The following is a 26,976-nucleotide window of genomic DNA, read 5'->3' as shown; positions in this document are numbered from 1 at the left end:
CTACTAATCCTCTTCCTACCTCACTGGCTGCTCGCTTGATCTTCCAAAGTCTAAATGTTGGGGTTCAGGCCTTGGGTGTCTTTTCTCCTTCATTCACACCCTCTTGCCAGGTTACCTCATCCAATTTCATGGTTTTACATTGTCAACTGAAGAATAACGAGGTTCATAAATTTAGAAAGGAGAGCTTTATTTTTCACGAAGAAAAATAAAACTGAGTGTCCAGTATGTGCCAAGCAAGGTGTCTGCCACTGATGGAGCAATGCCCAAGCAGCAGTCACCAAGGCCAGGAAGGGGAAGTCTGGACAGAAGGGTCTGAGAAAACCGTGAGAAAATGGAGGAGGGAGATGAGGAATAAAAACAGGAGGAAGAAAAGGAGGGGGAGAAAAGATGAGGGGCAGGAGGAAGAGGGGGAGGAGAAAGCGGAAGTGGGGGAGGAAGAAGAGGATGAGGAGGAGGGAGTTGGAAGAGGAAGGGGGCAGAAGTCAGAATAAGAGGGGCAGGAGGAAGAGGAAGAAGAGTAAGAGGAGGTAGAAGAAAGACAAGGGGAGGGCGGGGAGGAGCTTCGCCTCGGCCTGCTCCGCCCAGCCAGGGTCCGTGGCCGCATGGCTTCGGTTTCCTCTGCTACCTTCTTGGGCCACGGGGCTCGGTCCCTACTGCAGTTCCTGCGGCTGGTGGGGCAGCTCAAGGTGAGCGGGCACCAGGCCCGACGCCGCGGCCGAGCGGGCGGGACTGTGGGGCGTTAGAGATTCCGGCTCCCCGCTGGGCCCGCGGCCTTTCCCCTTCCTGCGCTGGGTCCGCCACGCCGAATTCGGGAAAGGCCCCAGTCCAGGGGATGTGGCCGCGCCTCGCGGACGGTGGACGGAGGAAGAAGCCGGAGGGGCAGCCGGGCCTGCTGGGACGGCGCGGAGTCTGAGCCTAGAGCCCCGGGCCGCGGGGCCTGCGGGGGCCGCGATGTCCGCCCTGCAGCCGCGCCGGTTCCGGAGAGCAGCCGGCCTCGCCCTTCCTGCACTGAGCTTTTCCGGGGCTCAAGACCCCAGAACCACGTGGGTGTGCGTGTGTGTGTGTGTAGGGTGGGGCTGCTTCTGAGCATGGGTGGAAAGAATAGAATCTGTCGGCTCTGCAGATTTTAAGTGGAGCGCTTTACCTCTGTCTCACAGTTACTTCCAGAAACAAGACTTTTCTCCCCGCCACACCCCAAACAGGATTTAATGTCATACACACGAGTTTCATCACGTGCATCTTCCCCGTCTCTCTCCCAAGTTCAAAGTAAATTATCTGTTTCATGCCACTCTACTAGTTATAACAATCCTTAGCGATGTAGAATTCTGAGGAAGAAATGCAGTTTCACAAGATGAGGTTATGATGTGAATAAAAGGAAGAGTCCTGGCTGGTGGTAGCATCAAGCAATTAGAAGTGCCCTTACCCCTTGTGCCTCAGAATTTGGAAGCCTATCACTCGTTCACGTTCAGAGCCTTCAATACAGTGTTTTCTGCTTGTGTAGGATTATTTGAAGGCAAAAAGCCGCAATTCTTGTAGTTAGGAAAAATGCAGGTTTTTTTTTTTTTTTTAAAGAACTTGCATATGTTCCGTAATTATACATCAGTAACTGAGTAATTTGACCAATGGACTTTGTGACTTATCTCTGTCTTCTCCCCCTTTCATTCTCTGAGCTCTCAAGTTCATTTGATTCCAGATGTCTATCATTTCAGCTAGTTTAGCAAAACATTTTGTAGTAGGTTCTGAAACTAGGACCCAGCGTCTGTGTGTTGTATCCTGGACATCTCTTGAAGAGCATAGCAGATAGTTAGTATTTGTTTTTAAAAACTTTTTTCTTCTTCATATGTATCAGAGAGTCCCACGGACTGGCTGGGTATACAGAAATGTCCAGAGGCCGGAGAGCGTGTCAGATCACATGTACCGGATGGCAGTTATGGCTATGGTGATCAAAGATGACCGTCTTAACAAAGACCGGTAAGCTGAGCTGGACTTTGATGCCCGTGAAGGATTCTGGTCTATGGGTGTGCACCCGTTTTTACCACTGAGACCCGTGTCAAATCCTTGTAGGTTAGTTTATAGGTCGATAAAAATTATTTGAAGCAAACCATACATATTTAGGTTGTGGGTTGTGTTGCCTCGGTTGTTGTAAACTGCAGTCTGGGTTTTCTGTTGGCAAGTGATAGAGCCTGCCTAGGGTATCAGAGGAGACTTAAGTGTGATATTGGGGCCTTGAAGGTGAGTGTGTTACGTCTAAAATTCTAGCATTGTATTAGTACACTGTGTGCTCTTTTCTAGTGCCTTTTATGTATGTAGTAGCATTGTGAATGTAGTAGCATACATTCGTGAGGCTCTTTTTGGAGTTGTATGTGCGAGGCAGCTGAGAAAGAGGTATCCTCTCCCCCTTCATTCAATTGACAAGTGTTAAAATGCTTTTTGAGCACAGAACAAAAGTAAGTTTACTAGCATATAAGAGAGTAAATAAATCCCAAGTGACTTACACAGGCCCAAAAGAACTTCTATAAGAAGTGAAACATAAGTTATAGTCGAAAATGTTAAGTATTTTAAGAGTAGGGGAGATCACCTGTTCTTGGTTGATCTTTATGAAGGAGGTGCAATCTGAGTTGAGCTCTAGAGGGTTAACATAGTCAGAGAGGTAGGAGAAGGCACTGCATGCAAAGAGAAGGGCAAATAAACCAAAGCCCTGAGTGTAGGAAAGTAAAGGAGTATTTTGCAAATGAGAAATAAATCAACTTGACTGCAGCAAAGGGTTCATTGGGGAAGCCTGAGTAGTCCTCTGTTACTCAGCAGATGGTGTGGAGCTGAGGAAGTTTTTGGCAAATAGTACAAAGTGAAAGTGAAGTCCAATAGAGATGCAATTTGGAGTAGTCTGGGATTTGAACTGGACCAGAAAGAGAGTAGACGCAGGGAAATCTCATAGGACAGTGTTGGGCCTTGTATTGCCTGGGTAGTATGGGAGGCTAAAACATACTGGCCCGATCGGGCATTTATCTCATTACTTGACTTCCTGTTTTGATGATAGTTATCACAACTACCGTTCCTTAACCACTAATAGTCATAACCACTTACTGAATGATTCACATGTGTCAGGAACATGAAAGTTGTTAATATAATTTTTTTTTTTTTTGAGACAGAGTCTCACTCTATTGCCCAGGCTAGAGTGCTGTGGTGCAATGTCAGCCCACTGCAACCTCCGCCTCCCAGATTCAGACGATTCTCCTGCCTCAGCCTCCTGAGTAGCTGGGATTACAGGTGTGCGCCACCACACCTGGCTAATTTTTGTATTTTTAGTACAGATGGGGTTTCACCATATTGCTAGGCTGGTCTCAAACTCCTGACTTCAGGTGATCCTCCTGCCTCGGCTTCCCAAAGTGCTGGTATTACAGGTGTCAGCCACCACACCCGGCCTATTTATCAGCCTTTTAAAGTGAGATTTCAGAGACAAACCATTTAAGAAAAAAAATTCATGCTAACAATTTCCCCTACACTCACATGTATTTTATTGAATATGAACTAACAGTTTTGATCAGAACTGTTGTAGGCTGGCAGAATATAACTACTTTAGAAAACACTACATTAAAATACTCTTTGAAGCGGAGAAAAAAATATATTTTATGCAATTTTGGAAGAGTATAGAGAAGGAACTTATAGTGAATATAATTCTGTGTAATTATTCAACATTTCTTGCCTGATCAGATGTGTACGCCTAGCCCTGGTTCATGATATGGCAGAATGCATCGTTGGGGACATAGCACCAGCAGATAACATCCCCAAGGAAGAAAAACATAGGCGAGAAGAGGTCAGTGTTGACTGTTGACTCTGCAAAAAACCACCAGAAAAACCTGTTGCTGAAGCAAAGCTAAGTTTATGAGACCTGTTGCAGTTAGGGAGAATACTGCCTTGATATCTTAGTAGTGTCTTAGGAAGGGGAAGGTCAGGGGAGGATAATTTTGGAGATTCAGGGCCTGGGCTGGAGAGTGTTAAGATGGATCTGACAAGTTAGGCAACTAGCTGGGATTGCACAGTTTAGGACATAATAGATTTAGATTAGTAAACATATGAAGGAAGGTCGTAATGAGTTTTGAAGAGTAAACTGTTAGTGTTGACTCTGTTTTAGGGGGTTTACAGCCTTATCTTCCAGAAGCAGGGATTTTCTGGAGTAAGCAGCAGATTGGATTTTGCTTGTTGTGTTAATCTGTTCTTTCGTAGCTTTTATAAAGAAATACCTGAGACCAGGTAATTTTTATTTTATTTTATTTTTGTTAATTTCAACTTTTATTTTAGATACAGGATATATGTGTAGATTTGTTACATGGGAATATTGTGCGATGCTGAGGTTTGGAGTACAGATCCTGTCACCCTGATAGTAAGCCAATAGGTAGTTTTTTTTTTTTTTTTTTTTTTTTTGGGACGGAGTCTCGCTCTGTCGCCCAGGCTGAAGTGCAGTGGCCGGATCTCAGCTCACTGCAAGCTCTGCCTCCCGGGCTCACACCATGCTCCTGCCTCAGCCTCCCGAGTAGCTGGGACTACAGGCCCCGCCACCTAGCCCGGCTAGTTTTTTGTATTTTTAGTAGAGACAGGGTTTCACTGTGTTAGCCAGGATGGTCTCGATCTCCTGACCTCGTGATCCGCCCGTCTCGGCCTCCCAAAGTGCTGGGATTACAGGCTTCAGCCACCGTGCCCAGCCAATAGGTAGTTTTTTTAACCCCCCTCTCCCTCCCCCCTCTAGTAGTCCACAGTATCTGTTGTTCCCTTGATTATGTGTATGTGTGCTTAATACTTAGCTTCCACTTACAAGTGAGAACATCCAGTATTTGGTTTTCTGATCCTGTATTAATTTACTTAAGATTATGACCTCCAGCTCCATCCACAGTGCTCCAAAGGACATGATTTCATTCTTTTTCATGGCTACATAGTATTCCATGGTGTATATATACCACATTTTCTTTAACCAGTCTACCAGTGATGGGTGCCTAGGTTGATTCCATGTCTTTGCTGTTGTTAATAGTGCAACAGTAAAGATATGAGTACATGTGTCTTTTTGGTAGACTGATTTATTTTCTTTTGGGTATATACTCAGTAATGGGATTGATGGATTGAATGGTAGCTGTAAGTTCTTTGAGAAATCTCTAGACTGCTTTCCATACTGACTGGACTAATTTACATTCATACCAACAGTGTATAATCATTCCCTTTTCCCTACAGCCTCACCAGCTGTGGAGAAAAAAAAGTCTTTTTTGACTTTTTAATAGTAGAGTAATTTATAAAGAAAAGAGGTTTAATTGGCTCATAGTTCTGCAGGTTGTATGGGAGGCATAGCGCCGGCATCTGCTCCTGTTGAGGGCCTTGGGAAGCTTCTAATCATGATGGGAGGCAAAGGGGGAACAAGTGCATCACATGGCAAGAGCGAGAGCAAGAGAGAGAGGGTAGGGAGGTGTCATACTCTTTGAAACAACCACATCTCATTTGAACTAATTGATCAAGAACTCACTCATTACAAAGGGGATGGCATTAAACCATTCATGAGGGATCCATTCCCATGATCCAATACCTCCTTCTAGGCCCCACCTCTGATGCTGGAGGTCACATTTCAGCATGAGATTTGGAGGGGACAAACATCCAAACCCTATCACTTGTCTCATCCTTGTTTAACACAGTAAGAGGGGTTATATCTGCTCCCAGCTTTGTTTAACACAGGGACAGAAAATTGTATTGGTTTCAGTTCTCCCTAATATGTAGATGTAGATAGTACAACTTTCATTAGAATAGTGGAAATAGCTGGAATTTAAATGAGGTTATAGGAATTCTAGATGCTAAATAAGCTCTTTGGAGAGAAGTTCTATAAATCACAAATCGAATCATTATTATAATTATTATTTAGTAAATTTTAAGTTACTCCTTTAACTTAGGGGTTGAAGGTAAAGAAAAATCAAATATTTGTATTAGAAAGAAATGAATAACATCAATAATGTATTAAATTAGCATCAATTTGGACTCTAAACCCAGAGCCCAGGGCAAACGAGGAAGATGTGTTTGAAGCAGAAGTTGGAAAATGAAGGAAGCGTTTTTTGAATGCTGAATGGTTGATTTTCAATTCAAGAGTTATTGCTAGCTACTTTTATTGGAGGCCTAAGAGATTGGTCCTAAATTGCTGAGTAGTAGGAGTCTTTAGTGAGATAGTTTAACAGGGCAAGTAGGCTTAAATGTCTATTCTCAGAGCTGGGGAGACTGGAGCTTGTAGGGAAAGGAAAGAGAGATCAGACTGTTACTGTGTCTTTGTAGAAAAGGAAGACATAAGAAACTCCATTTTGATCTGTATTTTGAATATACCTATAGACTAACAGGGGCTCAGTAGCCAGCAGGATTTTTGCCCTCCAAAGGTAAGAAGGGCCACAAGGAATGAGGGTCCCAGTTTAAGAGTTCCAACCTACCCAAAAGTATAGGCACAAGGGGAATCGTATAAGGAATGTGTTCTTCCTGCCAAAGTTTAGGTCCAAGATACAGGCTGACCAAGACAGGAAAAGGGGAGGAGTCTAAGGAAATGTTTCTCTATATGAGTCTGCACTGCTATGAATAAAGAACTGTTCTGTTGCCTGGCAGAATTAATATAAAAAGAAACCAATTAGTTCGAGATTCTGAGTTGCAGAAAGGAATTGGCACCTGAACCAGAGGATGGTGAGTAATGAAGTATAACACAGAGGGAAAGGAAGGGAAAAAATTCCTCAGTTATACAGCTCATTGCAGGATAGTTTTATTCAAGGGTAAATCTGGACATTGTGGATGAGAAGTCATATTCTAAAGTACCAGTGAGTCATCGAAGACCTTAAAGTGAAGAGAAGGCAAGGAGAAATGGGGCCCAGAGAAAAAAGACAGACTTCCCTCTGGAAGCACACAGTGAATTTGAGATTCACTCCACAGAGGAGCAAGTCAAAACCTTCTGGAGAAGAACCAGTCAGTGTAAACCATCTCCAACAACAGGAAGTGAGGAAGACCTACGACTGTTCCTACAAGAGCTGAGTCCTGGCTGGTGACACCCCATGGACAGGCACAGAGGGGACCTGAGCAATCAGAGAGGGTACCGCTGCCTTCCAGGATGCTATATCCTGGCTTTGATGAAAAACCTTTCAGGCCTCATTAAACCTCCTGACTGCTGCCCACTCCTGCTGATTCACAAGGGAATAAATGTCATAAGCAGAAGGCAATGGGGAAACATCTTAAAGAATCACAAGGTCTTGGACAAGAAACCAAAGGTTTGGAGAGCACTGATGTTCTATTGCCTCTTCCTGCTGCTGGTCAGGATTTGGAAAGAGAGAAGAAAATGAGAAAGGTGAACAATTCTTTGTGCAGATGGTGTTTATGAACAAGATTTGGATGTCTGAACCATGCATTAAGATAATTAAATGAGGATTTCTTGGCTCCTGGTGGAATCCGCATAATGAGAACCAGGAAACCTCATTTGCCCTTGCTGGCTAGATCAGTGAGCCTCTAAACTGATATAGGAGGGAGAAAAAATACAGTGGTCCCTCAGTATCTATGGAGTATTGGTTCCAGGACCCCCATAGATAACCAAATCTGCAGATGCTCAAGATAAAATGGTGTCATATTTGTATATCACCTGCACATATCCTCCCATATACTTTATCATCTCTGTTTTACTTATGATACCTAATATAATGCAAATGCTATGTAAATAGTAACACTATTGTTTTTTATTTGTATCTTTTTTTCAATTTTTTTTTTTAATCTATGGTTGGTTGAATTCATTAATGCAAAACCCACAGATATGGAGGACCAACTGTACTTGATAAACCTGGCGGGCTGATTGTTTTGGAGAAAAGTGGGTATTAAGATGAAAGGGAGAATGAGGGCATAGAAGAAGCAAATTTAGAAAGGGGGCCAAAAGCAATACTTATAGTCTGGCCTCATTCCTAAACATATTAACATACACTTGATATTATAATGCGAGTTGATAAATGATGTCTGATAAGGATCACCATGATCTAGTGAAGTGGAACTTGAAGCTGGAACACAGCGGTGGCAGGTCATATTCCTTTGCAAAGGGAAAACCTTATTGAAACAGAAGGCAGAGTCGTGGTATGCATATATCTGCGAGGGTTAAAGTTGCTAAAGAACTGGGAGATTACAGTGAGAATGGAGCTTTATTATAGAGTGAGCATGACAAGAAGGAGAAAATGAAAAACATAGCAAACATGTATAGAGTGCTTATTATGTGCCAGATTTATAAAGTGCTTAGTATTGGCACATAATAAGCACTTGATGTGTATTAACTGCTTAATCCTTATGATCCTCTTAGGTAGGTACCATTATTTGACCCCATTGTGTAGATGAGAAACCTGAAGGACAAAGAGGTCAAATGACTTGCTCAGGGTTCCACAATTAGTATTAATAAATGGTGAGCTGGGTTTGAAACCCAGTCTGGATCTGGTCTTCAGTTGACTGCTACACTCTTCAGCCTCATCAATGTCTGAATGATGAATAATACCTTCCAGATACTTGTCACAAAACTGACACAAAATATTTGCCGAAAGCTTCATTCAGCTCAGCACTTTAGGCAGATTTTTGACATATTTTGCTAATAGAGGAAGAGGCTAGGGAAGCTGTCACTCTAAATCTATGTCTGAACAACAAGGTGAAACTCAGTATAGAAGTGGAAGTGGCAGGGCTCATTGCTTGCCAGGAAGGGAAAGACTGGCATACTTAGCTGTGTACCCTGGACCTGAGCCATGTTGATATCAGAGGGTCCAATTAAAAAGGTAGGCTTGATTCTGGTATATGCTGCCAAACAAAGAATATTAACTCTCTACAAGGTTGCAAAAATGCAGTTCTGATTGTGTGATAACAAATACCAATCAGCCTAGATTCAGAAAATCATAGTTCGGTTTCAGGAAGAGAGCAACAATGTATTTGCTGTTCTGTTTTTTAAAGAATATGGTGATTGTAAACAACAAGAAGCCTATTAATAACTTAGTAATTGGACATCATCGCCAAAAAGCCAAATCAGTCTTACACTGCTCTTAAAGGAATATAGTATCTAGCATGAGGAAGGTGATGATTCCATTTTCTTCCACCTTGGATCATACATAAATCACTGTATGCAGTTCTGGGTGTGTCGTTTTAAAGAGAATAAAATAGTCTCTTGTCAGAGCAGGACTTTCATATTTGCATTCTAAAGTTGAGATTTTCATATACCTTTATGTACATATGATTTAGTTCTTTCTTTTCAACTGGAAGTAATTGGCAAACTTGTGTTTCTGGAATAGTGTAGAGAAAAGCAATCTATAAAGACACAGTTGATTTGTGAAAATATAAAGTATTTTCTCAAGTATTCTTGGCTGAAATTTATGAAAAAGAAACAAGGAAGAATGCATGTACAACATAACACTAAATTTCTTCATACTAAGGGTAGTGTGATGCTGCCACTCTGTAACTCAATAAGCCATTCAAGATGGTGATGTTATTTTTAAGAGTGGATTGTTGACATTGGCAAATGTGGTTTGCTCTGGAAGTGGTTGTATTCTGTAACATTTTTTTCTCCCAGTAATAAATAAATATACACACAAATGTCCAATTTTGTTTTCATTGCTTTCCTGCAACTCACTGTTTTATTTTATGTAAGACCTTTATATTGCCAAAAATGGTTTTTATAGCCATATTCCATTCAAAGAGCCTAGCCTCTGTGGTTAGAAGAACTGAGGCTGATTAAAAGGTATGGAGTGAAGGTGGTGAAAGAATTTGAAGCCATTTGAGAATACTGGAGTAATTCAGAAATAAAGGAAGGATACTGGAGTAACTCATAAATAAAGGAGGAGACTGGTGGATAAGGGTAGCTCCTGAAATCTTTGGGACTAGAAAGTACAGAAAGCCTAGAAGTACAGGCCAACCTCTACTCTCTTATTTCGTCTCTGCTTTTCATTAGGTTTTGGCTAACTCTCACGCTTCTCCTTGTGGTGGGGAATATGGCTTCTCTCCTAGCCTTTTCTTGACAAATGCAGATGGCCCCTGAGTGGCCTGGTTTGAATTATAAGGTTATCTCTTGGACCAGTCACTGTGGCCACAGATAGTCCAGCCCAGTGGGGTCACTGTCCACCTGTTTGACATTGTGTTTGTGGGTGAGAGGAAAGCAGGAGGGATGGGTTAGGTGTGGTAGAAGAACTACAGGGAAAATTTTCAGCTTGATATAAGAAAGTAATTTCTGCCAGTACTGCCGAAAGCCATGCAGGCAGCCTCTTGAGGTACTAGGCTCCCTCCCACTGCATACATTTTTGGAAAGAGAATAGAAGTGTTCCATGATGCTATTGAAGGGTTCAGATACTACATGGATGGTTTAGCTAAGTGCTGTTTAAAATCCCTTTTCAGCCTGTGAGTCTGTGAGTCTGCAAAATTCTATCATGTAACTTCATTTATGTTAATGGCAATAATTGCTCATTTGTGTTGTACTTTACATCTTGCAATGAAAACATATTAACAATAGAAAATGAATATACAAAAAATCTCTTTGAGCTTTGTAATTCAGTATTCCTTTTCCATTCTCCACACTCAGGTTTGTTTTGAACTCTCGTATGCTTATGATTGAAATGTATGTGGTATGTTGTGATTTATCCACAGATGTAAAATCCTTGGAACACCTCTGATATTTTTGTAATTGTCTTATGACCTCTTCATTGTCCTTTTCTGTGTCTGTTGTGTTGTAGATCACAAAATAGGTGCTAAGCAAAGCCCATATGAATGATTACACTTATTTTTTTAAGGTATACAACTGCCTGCCTTCCTTACAAGCTATAAATATTGTCCAATATAGGCCAGTTACTCTGCTGCCCCTGTGGGAGTTGTTTGTAAGAATCCGAACTATTTGTCTTTTGCAGAGTAGTTGTTAACTTTGATAAATGTCAATATAATTAAAGTAATAGTTTGATATTTCAGGAAGCTATGAAGCAGATAACCCAACTACTACCAGAGGACCTCAGAAAGGAGCTCTATGAACTTTGGGAAGTAAGTATATATAATGCATTACTGTTTTTAATTTGTAACTGAATTTATATGGCTCCCTGATGCTGTAGTTGACTTAGACGATCTTAACAAGGGGTCTCTTAACTTATTACTGTGTGGTTTATGTCTGTCACTTCCCAGCTGCTGCAGAAATTTCTCCTGATGGATAGAAATTTTGTATCTCTCCAAGTTCCCCATTTCCCTCCCCACCCCAACTCCTGGCACTTGACTCACAGCCCTGGATTTCTTGCTGCTTTGTCCACGACCACCCATTTTTGGTCCTTGAAAAGAACATGGACTTGGGGATAGTTCAGAGCTGGGATTGAATCCCACCTCTCCACTTTGAAGTTCTGTGACCTCGGCACATTTCCCTCGCTGAGTCTGTTGCTCATCTGTAAGACCCCGGAGGGTTGTTAGGGTTGGATGAGGCAAAGGTGAAGTGCCACAGAGATGCGTGCCATGGAACAGGGCTCTACCAGTGCTCACTCCCTTCCCAGTGCTGCTGACGGTGAAGGGAGGTTGGGCTGGAAGGAAAGGGCAGGTTCAGCTCTTTTTTCCCATTGCTTCCGTCTTCTGCTGTTGTCTTTCATTTGTGAAGGGGAAAAAATCAATTCCCATTTCTAATTACAGTTTCTGTCTTCCAGCCAGTCCACACTGGCCCTTCCTTGCTTGAGCCCTAAACTTCCTCTTATTCATGGATAGCCTTCCCTCCCACTCTTACTTTTCACGTTTTCTTCAAAGTTCATATTCATCCTCCTGTCTTAGAGCTTGATCTTCCACCTTCCCTTTCTACACTCAGGCCCCTTCCCGCTTTGCCTCTGCCAAAGCTGGCAGAATTTCCTGTCTTACTGCCTCATGTGTTGGGTCAGGTCGTCCCTTGTCTTAGGAGTGAGAGGGGAAGTGCCCAGGGTTGAAATCCTGTACAACTCCCTCTCCTAGAAATGCCATGTAATGCTCAGATTCTGTCTGGCACTGCCATTTTCTGTGGTTTGGGTTGATGATGGGATGAAATAGCCATTTTAAGGCATTCAGGTGTGATGCAGAGACCAGAGCCTTGCAGCCAGAGACCTGAGTTTGAATTCCAACTCCTATTTACACACTCACGTATGAGTTACTTGACTCTATTTAACCTCATTTTCTCCACTAGAAAATGAGAGTCATACAGGTTCCCACACCCTTATCCCCAGTTATGAAATTCGAAAAGTTCAGAGAACCAGTTTTTAGGAAATTTGACCTGACCTGAACTCATTAGACAGCAAATCTTACCTGAACCCACGTGAGGCTATTTAGAGTCCTCATCCATCTCTCTTGGCATGAAAATTAGTGTGCTTTGATGCAGAAATCTTCATCTGGCAACTGAGTGCTGTCCCAGACCTCACTAGAGGCGTGACTTAGTATATACCGCATGTACCATATTATTTTTCTAAAATAAGAAAATGCTGAAATCTCAAAGCTCTGGCCCCAGGGTTTAAGATAAGAGATTGTAGGCCTTCAATACCTATCTCGTTGAATAATCATGAAAATTAAACCTGGCAAAGTATGTGTGGTATCTAACTTGGAACCTGGCTCAGATGGTACCTGTTACTACTAGGTATAGCAGGGTTTCTTTAGAAAAGTGGGCCTTGTCTCAAAGTATATACTTTCAAATGAACTTTCAGAACATTCCTTATATGTTGGAAAATAATGGAGTGGAGTTAGGTTGCATCTTATACATAAAAGAAAAAACAATAGCACCTCATGTATTGTCGCCTAAGGGGGAAACACTCTTGTATTAATAATTTGAAAAACTTCTACAATAATTTGTACCTTTTGCCTAATTATTGTAAACATGGTGGCAGTTATCTATCAAAGTATTTTCTTAGCTATCAGCAACTGGTGAAAAACTACTGCAGAATTTACTGTAGTGTCTTCCAAAGATAAATGCTACAAAAGCTATTTAGAATGGCTTTGAATTTGAATAAATATAAAACACAGTGAATTAAAACACTTGATAACCCCTAAACAGGTAACAATTTTACATCTTATAAATGTCATTTGTTGAATTAATGAAGCCTGATAAAGATTTCTCTCCAAAAGCAAAAGGAGGATTCTTCCTTGCCTCTTTGTAGCTTTTGGTTATCGCAGTCCTTGTCTCGCAGTCACATCACTCCAGTCTCTTCCCTGTAGTTACATGGTATTGGCCCTATGTCAGAACCCATGTCCAAATTTCCCTCTATTGAATAAGGGTCCACTCTCATCCAGTAAGACCACATCTTAACTTGATCACTTCTGTTGAGACCCTGTTTAGAAGTAAGGTTACATTCACAGGTCACATTTATAGGTTGTAGGTGTACATACATTTTTCAACATAGTATTCAACACAGTACAAGTTTCTGTAATAATTTATGCATTTGATACTTCATGTCTATTGTTAGTACATAAGCTTCAGACTTCCAGGGTTCAAATAGTGGCTCCCCTGTTTACTAGCTGTGAGATCTTGAGCAATTTACTTAATCTCTATGCCTCAATTTCCTCATCTGTAAAATGGCAATAATTATAGGGTTATAGGAATTAAAGTAATTAATATACATAAAGCAATGAGGATACTGCCTGGCACATAGTAAGCTCTATTTTTCTCTCTCTCCAGTCCATGTATCATGGTTTTTAGTTTAAGAAAGTAGGGTCATTCTGTACCCATTGAGCTTAGAATAGCATTAGTTACATAGAAAATGACAGTTGATTGGTTTTAGAAATGCTAATTACAACTATTTATCACTTTAAAATGTTTCTCAGCCCAGAGGATCACATCTATTTGCAGCCATTAAACATCCTTGATTATAATTTATCTTTTATCATAGAAGGTGAAATCACATTTCACCAAGCCAAGAAACAACATTTTTTTTTTTTCTGAAAGTATCACAGAAAATGTCTACTCCACCACCTGCGTTTGGCCTTAAAGAAATGTCCTTTTCAGCCCCAAGGCATAAGGGGAGTCTCTCCTGCATGTGAAATGCCTAGCACTCCCCACCGTCCTTGGATTGTTTCTAACCCCAAGTTTTCTCTCCACATTGTCAGAAGTTCAGTCAATTGGAGATACAGTTAAGTTAACAAGAACCCTTTTAAAAATGTCTCCCCCAATTCATTCTTCAAAGTACAGGTGGGGCTTGATGTAGAGTAGCATGAGGACCCCAGGACCCTGGAGGGAGAGTTGCTAGGAGGTTGGAGAGGGGAAGATGCAAAAGATAAACTTTCAAGAGATCAGCACTTCACTCAGGGCCAACATTTTCCCCAGGAAGAAGGAAATGTTTAATCTTACTGTTTTCCTTTCCTCTGCCTATTTAGTCCTCCATTTTCAGGACCTAGAATTTGAATCTCCAGCCTGTTTGGACTCCTTGCCCCTCTGTTGCTCTTCGAAACCCCAATCTGAGTCATTTGGTCACATGTCCTCTCCTACCCTACCAGAAGGCTGTGAAACACTGATTCAGAGTCTCTGTGCCTGGGGACTGGGGTCACAGCCGCCCTGGCCGCCAGGCTCTGCAGAGCCTCAGGGTTGCTAGCACCCCATCAGTGGGCCTCAGGTCACCTCCCTGCCCCTCTCTCCCCCTCCCCTGTCTCTGCCCCACATCAGCTGTTCAGCCCTCTCTTCAAGCATCTACCTTGCCACTTCTCCCTGATTTTATAGCAAGTATTCTTGCCTATTCCTTCTTTGAGAACATACACGCTGTCAGATAGGAAGTTTTCCAGCTTTTTAGAAGACTTGCGAATATGTTTACACAATCCTATTTCGGAATAATTTTCCCTGAATGCCACATTTCCCTACTTCTCTTTACAACTAAACAGGTGAGGAGTTGCCTGCACTTCCCGCTTCTGCTTCCTCACGGCCACCATGCTGTGACTGACAGGCCCACCAGGCACTGCTTGCCAAGGTCACAGCCGGCCTTCATGTGGCTGAATTCGGCAACCCCGCTCTGCCTGTGTGCTGCCTGACACTGTGGCAGCGTGAGGTGTTGCCACTCCCATGCTGAAAACCTCATCCCTCAGGTCGTGAGATTGCCCTCTCCTGGTTTTCTCTGTGCCTTTCTGGCTGTTTCTTTTTTCAAATGTTCCCCTCCTTCAACCTACATCTTCAGAATCTGTGTCTTCCTCTCAGGGCCATGTCCTTGGCCTTCTTTTCTCTCCACACCCCTCCTGTGCTTCAGCAATCATGTGCTGATTGCTCCATAGATTCTACTGAAAAACCTTCTTCCTAAACCCCAGACACATAAATCCAGCAGCCTCCTGAACAGCTCCACCTAATCGTGCACAGGAACCTCGACTCAACAGCTTCACACCTGTACCTCTTCTCTTCTGCCATTTATATTATTTTTAAACCCTTTTATCGAGAAATAAAAAACTCAAAACCATGCAAAAGCCCAAGAGTAGCATAATGAGTTATTAGAAAGATAACTTTCTTCTAACTACAACTCAGGTAAAGATTTAGAACTTTTTCATTCACCACAGAAGCCCTTCCCTGTGCCCTGATCCAAACACCCTCCCCACCCAAATTAACCACTACCCTGATTTTCACAGATATCCTAGAATGTCTTTAAGGTTTAATCACTTAACTATTCATTTCTAGAAATTTTAGTTTAAATCACGCTCACTTTTTTTTAAAGCTTAATGTCTTTTAAATCTCCTTCAATCTACAGTCTCCCCCTTCATTTCTTTCTTTTTCTTATAATTTACCTGTTGAATCCAGACCATTTGGCCTATAGAGTTTCCCATAGTTTCCCAGTTGCACACTCGTGGTGCGGGTCGCGTTCCTCTGTTCTCTTATTTTATACAGATTGGCGGCTGGATCCACAGACTGGATCAGACTCAGGTTGGAACCTTTTGGCAAAACTAGGGGGGCATATGGGATTCTTTTGTCATGCACTACATAATGACTAGTTTTTCTTCATGCTTACATTCCTTAATACTTCAGGGCTTCAGAATGGTAATATTCTAATATTTTATTTTTGTTTTTATTTATTAGCTGAAATAATTTTGTGCTTCACTCTCATCTACTCTGATTACAGTTCATATAGGAAATAATGCTTCTTCGATAGCAGACATGGCAGGGTGTTCCAGCTTCATCTTGAGCATATTCCACCCTGACCTCCTATTTTGCTTTTTGTTTGTTTATTTTAAAATAGAAAATGGTATTTCAAGACCACATAATGAGCATTATGGACGGTCATTGTACATATAATACCTTGTGAGTTCATACTGATGTTTTCAATTCAGCTTCAGTACTACAGAGGTTTTACTTAACCACTTCTCTATTATGGTACATATCCTTTTTTCCACAACAGGAATTCTGGCTCTATAGTACAGAGACGATGCTAGCATTAGAATGTTTTATACATACTCATTTGCTTTATCCCTCTTTACACATGAACCGGTCTCAGAATGACAGTTTTATACACCACCATCATTAATTCTGATTACTGAAAACAATTTTAAAAATGGTTTTGCCAATACTATCCCTGAGTCACCCTATTTTTTTAAATAGTTGGACTATATCTACATTGCTAAAACATTTCACCATTACACACTATAACCTTTTCATTTTTAACTGCATTTAGTTTTACTTCTACAGGTAACCATATAGTTATGTTCATCACCAGTCCTTATGTCAATTTCTCAACAGTTTTGGTTTTCTGAGACTTGTTGCCAAATAGATTCCTCATGAAAGGCTCACAGAACAGTATTCCTTCTTCTTGCATGTTATTAATAGTTTCTCTGTGTTCTTTATATTTGAAAGTCAGTTTCACCACATGTAAAATCTTTGCTCCCAGTTTCTTTTCTTGAATATCTTAAATCAGATTATTTATATCAAAATAGAAGTAACAGATTGAAGATTTAAGGTCCCAGGATCCTTATACTGCTCTACATCAAGCCCCACCTGTACTTTGAGGGACAGATGGGGAGAGACATTTTTAAAAGGGTACTTGTTAAGCCAAGTGTATCTCCAGTTGACTGAACTTCTGACAATATGGAGAAGCTGTCCAAGTCTGATCATAATTTTATTTTCCTTAAATGCCAGATACTCTTTTTACATAGGTGTCCAAAGGATTTTTTTTCTTTTAAGTCTGATAATGTTATTAGAATGTATCTTCATGTTGCTCATTCTGGGTTAATATCCTTAGGTATTTAGCATGCATTTTCAATATATACTTTGAAATTTTTTTTAAAAAATTTAATTTTAAGGTTTTCTTGAGGTATAGTTTTCCTTTTGCTTTGCTTTTCTTTTTTCTGGGACTTTTCTGTATCTGCATGTTGGTTCTTCTTTGCCTGTCTTCACTATTTGTCACCTTATATCAAACCCTTTATATCATCTTCATTTCTGTTCAGCTTTTAAACTTATCCTCCTTTTCCATTTCTATTTCTCTTGAGGCATTATTTATCATATTTAATTACCCTTGTGTTCCTTATTGCTTAGTTTCTAAAACAACCTTTTATCTTACATTTCACTGTTTTTATGTTGTTCTTCTATGTCTTATATCATTTTCTTTCTTTTTTTTTTTTTTTTTTTATACTTCAAGTTCTGGGATACATGTGGAGAATGTGCAGGTTTGTTACCTAGGTATACATGTGGCATGGTGGTTTCCTGCACCCACCAACCTGTCATCTACATTAGGTATTTCCCCTAATGCTACCCCTCCTCTTGCTCCCCACCCGCTGGCAGGCCCCAGTGTGTGATGTTCCCCTCCTGTGCCAGTATGTTCTTATTGTTCCATTCCCACTTACGAGTGAGAACATATGGTGGTTGGTTTTTCTGTTCCTGTGTTAGTTTGCTGAGAATGATGGTTTCCAGCTTCATCCATGTCCCTGTGAAGGATATGAACTCATTCTTTTTTATGCCTTCATAGTATTCCATGGTGTATATGTACCACATTTTCTTTTTCCAGTCTAACATTGATGGGCATTAGGGTTGGTTCCAAGTCTTTGCTATTGTGACTACTGCCCCATTAAACATGTGTGTGCATGTGTCTTTATAGCAGCATGATTTATAATCCTTTGGGTATATTCCCAGTAATGGGATGGCTGGGTCAAATGGTATTTCTAGTTCTAGATCCTTGAGAATTCGCCACATTGTCTTCCACAATGGTTGAACTAATTTACACTCCCACCAACAGTGTAGAAGCATTCCTATTTCTCCACATCCTCTCCAGCATCTGTTGTTTCCTGACTTTTAATGATTGCCATTCTAACTGGCGTGATATGGTATCTCATTGTGGTTTTGATTTGCATTTCTCTAATGACCAGTGATGATGAGCTTTTTTTCATATGTTAGTTGGCCACATAAATGTCTTCGTTTGAAAAGTGACTGTTCATATCCTTTGCCCACTTTTTGATGGGGTTATTTGTTTTTTTCTTGTAAATTTGTTCAAGTTCCTGGTGGATTCTGGATATTAGCCCTTTGTCAGATGGATAGATTGCAGAAATTTTCTCCCATTCTGTAGGTTGCCTGTTTACTCTGATGATGGTTTCTTTTGCTGTGCAGAAGCTCTTTAGTTTAATTAGATCCCATTTGTCAATTTTGGCTTTTGTTGCAATTGCTTTTGATGTTTTAGTCATGAAGTCTTTGCCCATGCTTATGTCCTGAATGGTATTGCCTAGGTTTTATTCTAGGGTTTTTATGGTTTTAGGTCTTATGTTTAAATCTTTAATCCATCTTGAGTTAATTTTTGTATAAGGTGAAAGTAAGGGGTCCAGTTTCAGTTTTCTGCATATGACTAGCCATTTTCCCATTTATTAAATAGGGAATCCTTTCCGCATTGCTTGTTTTTGTCAGGTTTGTCAAAGATCAGATGGTTGTAGGTGTGTGTCTTGTTATTTCTGAGACGTCTGTTCTGTTCCATTGGTTTAAATGTCTGTTTTGGTACCAGTACCATGCTGTTTTGGTTACTGTAGCCTTATAGTATAGTTTTAAGTCAGGTAGCATGATGCCTCCAGCTTTGTTCTTTTTGCTTGAGATTGTCTTGGCTATATGAGCTCTTTTTTGGTTCCATATGAAAGTAGTTTTTTTCTAATTCTGTGAAGAAAGTCAGTGGTCGCTTAATGGGAGTAGCATTGAATATATAAATTACTTTGGCCAGTATGGCCATTTTTACAATATTGATTCTTCCTATTTATGAGCATGGAATGTTTTTCCATTTGTTTGTGTCCTCTCTTATTTCCTTGAGCAGTAGTTTGCAGTTCTTCTTGAAGTGGTCCTTCACATTCCTTGTAAGTTGTATTCCTAGGTATTTTATTCTCTTTCTAGCAATTGTGAATGAGAATTTGCTCATGATTTGGCTCTCTGTTTGTCTATAATTAATTGGTGTATAGGAATGCTTGTGATTTTTGCACATTGGTTTTGTATCCTGAGACTTTGCTAAAGTTGCTTATCACCTTAAGAGTTTTGGGGCTGAGATGATGGGGTTTTCTAAATAGACAATCATGTCATCTGCAAACAGAGGTAATTTGACTTCGTCTTTTCCTATTTGAATACCCTTTATTTCTTTCTCTTGCCTGATTGCCTTGGCCAGAACTTCTAATACTGTGTTGAATAGGAGTGGTGAGAGAGGGCATCCTTATCTTGTGCCAGTTTTCAAAGGGAATTCTTCCAGCTTTCGCCCATTCAGTATGATATTGGCTGTGGGTTTGTCATAAATAGCTCTTGTTATTTTGAGATATGTTCCATCGATACCTAGTTTATTGGGAGTTTTTAGCATGAAGGGCTGTTGAATTTTATCAAAGACCTTTTCTGTATCTGCTGAAATAATCATTGGTTCTGTTTATGTGATGGATTATGTTTATTGATTTGCATATGTTGAACCAGCCTTGCATCACAAAGATGAAGCCTATATTTAGGATAGTTAGGTGTTCTTGTTGCATTCATCCCTTTACCATTATGTAATGCCCTTCTTTGTCTTTTTTTATACTTGTTGGTTTAAAGTCTGTTTTATCAGAGACTAGGATTGCAACCCCTGCTTTTTTTTCTTTCCATTTGCTTGGTAAATCTTCATCCCTTTATTTTGAGCCTGTGTGTGTCTTTGCACATGAGATGGGTCTCCTGAATACAGCACACCAAAGGGTCTTGACTCTTTATCCAATTTGCCAGTCTGTGCCTTTTGATTGGGGCATTTAGCACATTTACATTTAAGGTTGTTATTGTTATGTGTGAATTTGATCATGTCATTATGATGCTAGGTGGTTATTTTGCCCATTAGTTGATGCAGTTTCTTCATAGTGTCGATGGTCTTTGCATTTTGGTTTGTTTTTGCAGTGGCTGGTACTGGTTTTTCCTTTGCATATTTAGTGCTTCCTTCAGGAAGTCTTGCAAGGCAGGCCTGGTGGTGACAGAATCCCTCAGCATTTGCTTCTGTGTAAAGGATTTTATTTCTCCTTCACTTATGAAGCTTAGTTTGACTGGATATGCAACTATGGGTTGAAAATTCTTTTCTTTTTCCTTTTTTTTTTGAGATGGAATCTTGCTGTTATCAGCCCAGGCTGGAGTGCAATGGCACAATCTCGGCTCACTGCAATCTCTGCCTCCCGGGTTCCAGCAATTCTCCTGCGTCAGCCTCCCAAGTAGCTGAGATTACAGGTGCCCACCACCCCGCCTGGCTAATTTTTGTATTTTTAGTAGAGATGGGGTTTCACCATGTTGGCCAGGCTCATCTTGAACTCCTGACCTCAGATGATCTGCCCACCTGGGCCTCCCAAAATGCTGGGATTACAGGCATAAGCCACTGTGCCTGGCCCTTTTTTTTAAAGAATGTTGAGTATTGGCCCCGACTCTCTTCTGACTTTTAGGATTTCTGCAGAGGATCCGCTGTTAGTCTGATGGGCTTCCCTTTGTGGCTAACCCGACCTTTCTCTCTGGCTGCCCTTGACATTTTTTCCTCCATTTCAACTTTGGTGAATCTGACAATTAATGTGTCTTGGGGTTGCTTTTCTTGAGGAATATTGTTGTGGTGTTCTCTGTATTTCCTGAATTTGAATGTTGGCCTGTCTGGCTCGGTTGGGGAAGTTCTCCTGGATAATATCTTGAAGTGTGTTTTCTAACTTGGTTCCATTCTCCTCGTCACTTTCAGGTACACCAATCAAACATTTGGTCTTTTCACATAGTCCCATATTTTTTGGAGGCTTTGTTCATTCTTTTTTCTCTAATCTTGTCTTCACGCTGTATTTCATTAAATTGATCTTCAAACTCTGATATGGTTTCTTCCCCTTGATTGATTTGGCTCTTGATACTTGTGTATGCTTCACGAAGTTCTCATGCTGTGTTTTTCAACTACATCAGGTCATTTATGCTCCTTTCTAAGCTGTTTATTCTAGTTAGCAATTCCTGTAACTTTTTATCAGAGTTCTTAGCTTCCTTGCATTGGGTTAGAACATGCTCCTTTAGCTCAGAGGAGTCTGTTGTTACCCACCTTCTGAATCCTACTTCTGTCAATTTGTCAAACTCATTCTCCCTCCAATTTTGTTCCCTTGCTGGTGAGGAATTGTGAACCTTTGTAGGAGAAGGGGCATTCTGATTTTTTGAATTTTCAGCCTTTTTGTGCTGTTTTTTCCTCATCTTTATGGATTTATCTACCTTTGGTCTTTGCTGTTGGTGGCCTTTGGATGGAGTTTTTGTGCGGTTGTCCTTTCTGTTGATGTTCATGCTATTGCTTTCTGTTTGTTAGTTTTCCTTCTAACAGTCAGGCCCCTCTTCTGCAGGTCTGCTGGAGTTTGCTGGGAGTCCACTCCAGACTCTGTTTGCCTGGGTATCACCAGCAGAGGCTGCAGAACAGCAAAGATTGCTGCCTGTTCCTTCCTCTGGAAGCATCATCCCAGAGGGGCACCCCCTAGATGCCAGCTGGAGCTCTCCTGTATATGGTGTCTGTCGACCCCTGCTGGGAGGTATCTCCCAGTCAGGAAGCACGGAGGTCAGGGACCCACTTGAGGAGAGAGTCTTGCCCTTAGCAGAGCTTGAGACTGTGCTAGGAGATCCACTACTGCCTTCAGAGCCAGCAGGCAGGAACATTGAAGTCTGTTGAAGATGCACCTACAGCCGCCTCTTCCCCCAGGTGGTCTGTCCCAAGGAGATGGGAGTTTTATCTATAAGCCCCTGACTAGGGCTGCGGCCTTTCTTTCAGAGATGCCCTGCCCAGAGAGGAGGAATTTGGGAGGTAGTCTTGCTACAGCGGGTTTGCAGCGCTGTGGTGGACTCCACCCAGTTCAAACTTCCAGCAGCTTTGTTTACACTCAAGCCTCAGTAATGGTGGATGCCCCTACCCTCACTGAGCTCAAGCATCCCAGGTTGACTTCACACTGCTGTGCTGGCAGCGAGAATTTCAAGCCAGGGGATCTTAGCTTGCTGGGCTCCATGGAGGTGGGATCCACTGTGCAAGACCACTTGGCTCCCCGACTTCAGCCCCTTTTATAGGGGAGTGAGCAGTTGTGTCTCGCTGGCATTCCAGGTGCCACTGGGGTATGAAAAAAAAAACTCCTGCAGCTAGCTCAGTGTCTGCCCAAACAGCTGCCCAGTTTTGTGCTTGAAACCCAGGGCCCTTGTAGTGAGGTATCTGCGGGAATCTCCTGGTCTGTGGGTTGCAAAGACTATGGGAAAAGCATAGTGTCTGGGCCAGAATGCACCATTCCTCACAGCACAGTCCCTCACAGCTTCCCTTGGCTAGGGGAGGGAGTTCCGTGACTCCTTGCGTTTCCTGGGAGAGGTGACGCCTCATCCTGCTTCGGCTCGCCCTCCATGGGCTGTACCCACTGTCTAACCAGTCTCAATGAGATGAGCCGGGTACCCTAGTTGGAAATGCAGAAAGCACCTGCCTTCTGCTTTGGTCTTGCTGGGAGCTAGCTGCAGACCAGAGCTATTCTTATTCGGCCATCTTGCCCGGGGAATCTCGTCTTGTATCATTTTCTTAATGTCTTTTATCTGTTTCTGAAATATAGATTCGAGTTCTCTTTTAAAAATGTAGTATATTTTTGATATGTCTTTTTGACACAAATTGGCTGTGAGATGTTATTTTGCTTCTTATTCTTTTTATCTTATGGGATAGCTATATAGGATATGACCTTTCTGCTTTTCAGTTGCTTATTTTGATTGGCAATTAGTTTTACTGAACTTTGAAAGGAAATTTGGTTACTGTTTTTCTTTGTTTTTTTATTTTTATTTATTTTTAAATTGACAAAAATTGTTTATATTTATGGCTTACAACATGATATTTTGAAATACATAAATATGGAATGGCTAATCAAGCTAATTAACATATGCATTACCTCACATACTATATTTTGTGGTGAGAACAAGTTGCATTTTTAACTTCAGAGCTGCTTCTGCTTTTTTGTTGTTGTTGTGTTTTTTTTTTTTTTAGTGTGGCATAAAAAAAAATGTGGTGGCTTGCTTTTAGAGATGTCCTCCTGGCTTTGTTCCCCTTCCCCATTTTTATCTGGGTCTTTTTTTCATCTGTGTTATTTGTATCCCACTCAATTTTGATTTTCTTCCCAGCAGTTTCTCCTCATGTGGGCCCTTTCCTGGAAAGGAGTCCCAGCAGGTCAGATTGGAAAATTCAATAGGGCTGGGCTGTCTTTGATGTAAGCTCCTTGTGCTCATCCACTACTAGAGTGGGCAAGATCCCTCCCAGTGTCAACTACTGTTCTTAAAATGTGAGATTTCTAGAGAAAACCTTTTGGCCCTTTTGAGATTCTCCTATTCTCAAGTCCATCAGACATTAATCTTCTTACTCCCATGCTGGTGTCATGCAGGGCTTATGACTGGAGGTGGTTTGTCTCTACTGGAATATATTTGGACTTGATTGGAATGTCATGTCCCCCAGTTTTTGTTTGGGTTTTGCTATTTCTTTGCTGTGTCAGTTTTTGTCTGTTTCTTCTCTTTTGCTGACTCTTTTATCATGAACCTAGTTACTCAAACCAGAAACTAGGCAGTCATTTTCAGTTTTCCTTCTCATTTACTTTTATATTTTAGTTCACTTCTTTATCCTTAATATTTCTTAAATCCTACCACTTCTTTCCATTTTAACTGTTACTATCTTACACCAGATTCCTATAACATCTCTGCTAGTGCTACAGTCTTAGAATCTGATCTCTCTGCTTCCAATCTAGATAGTATCCACCTGTAGTTAGAGTGACCTTTCTGAGATGCAAATCTGAACCCAACTCTTCCTGACATTAAGAGCTACTTGGAATAATTTCTCCAAATGCCAATCTTTCTTCTCACCCCTAGAGTTCTGTCTGTAGTATTATTTTGTGTGCTTTGCCTTTTTATTGGAGAATGCCTATATCATTATTTTTTGAGGAAAAATTTCAATAATTTGTATTTATTTTAAAAGAAATCTGTAAGTTCACAAGAATTTGTTATAAGATGTATTGTATTTCCTAATGGTCTTTAAATATTTTTCTCACTTTCAACTTTCAACAGAAAAAAAAAAATTCCAGACTGCTATGCCTGAAGTATTCCATTTCCTTTTGTGAAATCATGAACTTGAATTTATTAAACATAAATATATAACTGTGAATGTGAATAAACAAATAAAATGAAATTATTTTTAAGTGCCTTTGACATAAAGCAAAGTGTATTTGGTTCCATATTTAAATGATTCCCCTGTACAGTTCTCAGCTTTATCAAATCCAAGTAGCTGCCTTTATAAGAATAAGCATGTAATAAAAACTAAGAAACCTTTAAGTGATTCATATCACATCACCCTGCCAAGAAATCGTGACAGGTTTATTATCTGAACACATCTGGGGTAGAATTACAAACAAGAACTTGGCAGGGAAACCATTTGGGAGCACTTTGGTCTTAATAGAAGAATGAATCTATATAATATTAATTGGGACTTGCTGTTGGGTGGCAAGCATCGAATTCTATAAGAAGCAGACCTCCTGGAGCTTCTTGTTCGAAGTCTGCACTGCAGAGGGAGGGACCAGTGGGAAGGGAAAAGTAAAAAAACTGCTCCCATCCACCACATTCACCACCTTCCTGCTGCAACACATGCACACACCAGTGCATGTAAACCTCAGATCTTAGCTGTGTCCTCAATAGTCTTAACCCAGAGAAACTTAATTAAATCTACCCCTATGTGGAAAGTAAGCAAAGAGATTCCCAGGTGAAGTGGTAACCAAAAGTAAATGATAAAGCTAGAAATTCATTTACAAATGACAAGGAAACCTGACATGAAATGGAGAGGGAAATACAAGTTTGAGAGGCATAAGATGAAACATCAGCTTGAAGTCAAAAATATCTAAACTACTTAGGTAGACTAAAGAATAACGATCTTAAAATGAAGACGTATTAAACAGGAAGAAAAGATCTTGGAAGTATGTAAGATGAATATATGAGACTTCCACGGCTTCTGGCAGAATACTTAGAATGGAGAGCACATCTTTCTTGTATAGAGTCCTGGTGTTAGGCTGTGAAATTACAGGAGAAGTGTCTCTGAAGGATTTCTAAACAGTAGAGAAATGGGGCCGATACAGAATGTACTTGTAGCTGTCACTCTGATTTCTGGTACCAGAGTCAGAATTTTCCCAGGATACCCTATTGTGCAGTGCTAATCATGCTGCTTTAATTGTCCCTTTACTTAGGAGTACGAGACTCAATCTAGTCCAGAAGCCAAATTTGTGAAGCAGCTAGACCAATGTGAGATGATTCTTCAAGCATCTGAATATGAAGACCTTGAACACGAACCTGGAAGACTGCAAGACTTCTATGATTCCACAGCAGGTACTCAACACCATTTTCAACAGGAGTCCGTTTTAGTTTGGCTTACTCAGTGTAGTGACCAATGTTAACATTAGGGAAACCCACTGTTAGTACCCTTATCTGACCTTTTCACGTGGAGCATCTAAAAACAAAGGGAAGGAAACATTCGGGTAAGAGGTTGAGGACAGGAAATAAATGGAATAGAGTTTAATGTGGAATGAACAGTAAGCAACAACAAACACAGGCAAGAACAGACTGTGAGAGAAGAGATGTTGGGGTGAACAGTCCCCCATGCTAGCCGTCATGGACCTATGATAGCTTAGAGCTTGGTTGCTACCAAAGCAGAAATCTGGGGAGGTCTGAGGAGCAGGGATGACAGTACAGATCAGCCAACTGAAGTGTAGAGGTGTTTACAAGAGAGACACCTACATCCTTGTTTACATCCTGAGCCGGCCTAGCCCCTCTGATCTTCCTCCTTGCCTTTTCATATGTAGGTGCTTCATTCTCCTTACTTAATTACAGGTTTGGGATGGGCAGAGATTGTCTTCAGCTTTCTGAGCTCTCACACCTGAGTTTTCCCATATTTCCTGGTAGAGGCACTCAGGAGCCTGGTGAAGTTTCCCCTAGCTCTACTTAATTGATGATTCGTTGCCTGAGTCTCATCCTTATTCTCAGTTGCACCTGGGGTGACAGAGCGTAAATGCCATGTGGTCCCCTTCGACCGCTTCCCAGGACCTGCAGTCTCCTTCTGCTTTGGAGTGAAGCATGGGTCAGATCACAGACTAGAGCCCCCAGTGAACCCTGGGATCAAGCTGGGGAAATGAATGTACTCTCTTGTCAATATGGGAATGTATTTTTTGCTGTTCTTTTGCTTTGCAGGAAAATTCAGTCACCCTGAGATAGTCCAGCTTGTTTCTGAACTTGAGGCAGAAAGAAACGCTAACATAGCTGCAGCTGCCAGTGAGCCACACTCCTGAGACACTCTCTACATTGCTGCACTCCTGTAAACACCATTATTTTTCCATTTCATTGTATTGTGTTTTGCCATTGTTGGTCTCTTGATTTCCCTAGATGTGAGTCTGTTTGTTTTCAGTTGTCTGGACTTCAGCAAGAAATGTGATATAACTTGGGCACTAAAAGAAGCCACAGAACAGGAAGCGGTCACGAAAGTGCCATGGATGAAGACTGGAGGGGGCAGTGCCTGTTTATGAACTAAATAAATAAATATTAAACACCTAAAA

At 41.1% G+C, this 26,976-nt stretch overlaps 1 protein-coding gene across 3 annotated transcripts; it reads left to right on the top strand.

Moving 5' to 3' along the window:
- Positions 1 to 417: 417 nt before the first annotated feature.
- Positions 418 to 26,976, top strand: HDDC2 (HD domain containing 2). 3 transcript variants are annotated; one of them, XM_010359026.2, is made up of 7 exons: positions 420 to 686; positions 1,850 to 1,971; positions 3,712 to 3,814; positions 10,957 to 11,025; positions 25,618 to 25,756; positions 26,615 to 26,738; positions 26,829 to 26,976. In XM_010359026.2, the coding sequence occupies exons 1-6, from the start codon at positions 603 to 605 to the stop codon at positions 26,710 to 26,712; spliced, it is 615 nt and encodes a 204-aa protein (XP_010357328.1). In that variant the 5' UTR covers positions 420 to 602; the 3' UTR covers positions 26,713 to 26,738; positions 26,829 to 26,976. The 3 variants fall into 3 exon arrangements, with proteins under 3 accessions (XP_010357327.1, XP_010357329.1, XP_010357328.1); XM_010359025.2 differs by having other exon boundaries at positions 418 to 686; positions 26,615 to 26,976; XM_010359027.2 differs by lacking the exon at positions 3,712 to 3,814 and having other exon boundaries at positions 418 to 686; positions 10,944 to 11,025; positions 26,615 to 26,976.

The sequence above is a fragment of the Rhinopithecus roxellana genome, chromosome 4 (assembly GCF_007565055.1).
Source record: "Rhinopithecus roxellana isolate Shanxi Qingling chromosome 4, ASM756505v1, whole genome shotgun sequence".
Lineage (NCBI taxonomy): Eukaryota > Metazoa > Chordata > Mammalia > Primates > Cercopithecidae > Rhinopithecus > Rhinopithecus roxellana.
This window is presented reverse-complemented; position numbering and strand designations above follow the sequence as displayed.

Excerpts from the sequence above, each read along its gene's own strand:
- HDDC2 (XM_010359025.2), top strand. The coding sequence starts at position 603 with ATGGCTTCGGTTTCCTCTGCTACCTTCTTGGGCCACGGGGCTCGGTCC. Across the intron at positions 1,972-3,711 it reads GACCGTCTTAACAAAGACCG|ATGTGTACGCCTAGCCCTGG; the intron begins GTAAGCTGAGCT and ends TTGCCTGATCAG. Across the intron at positions 3,815-10,956 it reads AAAAACATAGGCGAGAAGAG|GAAGCTATGAAGCAGATAAC; the intron begins GTCAGTGTTGAC and ends TTGATATTTCAG.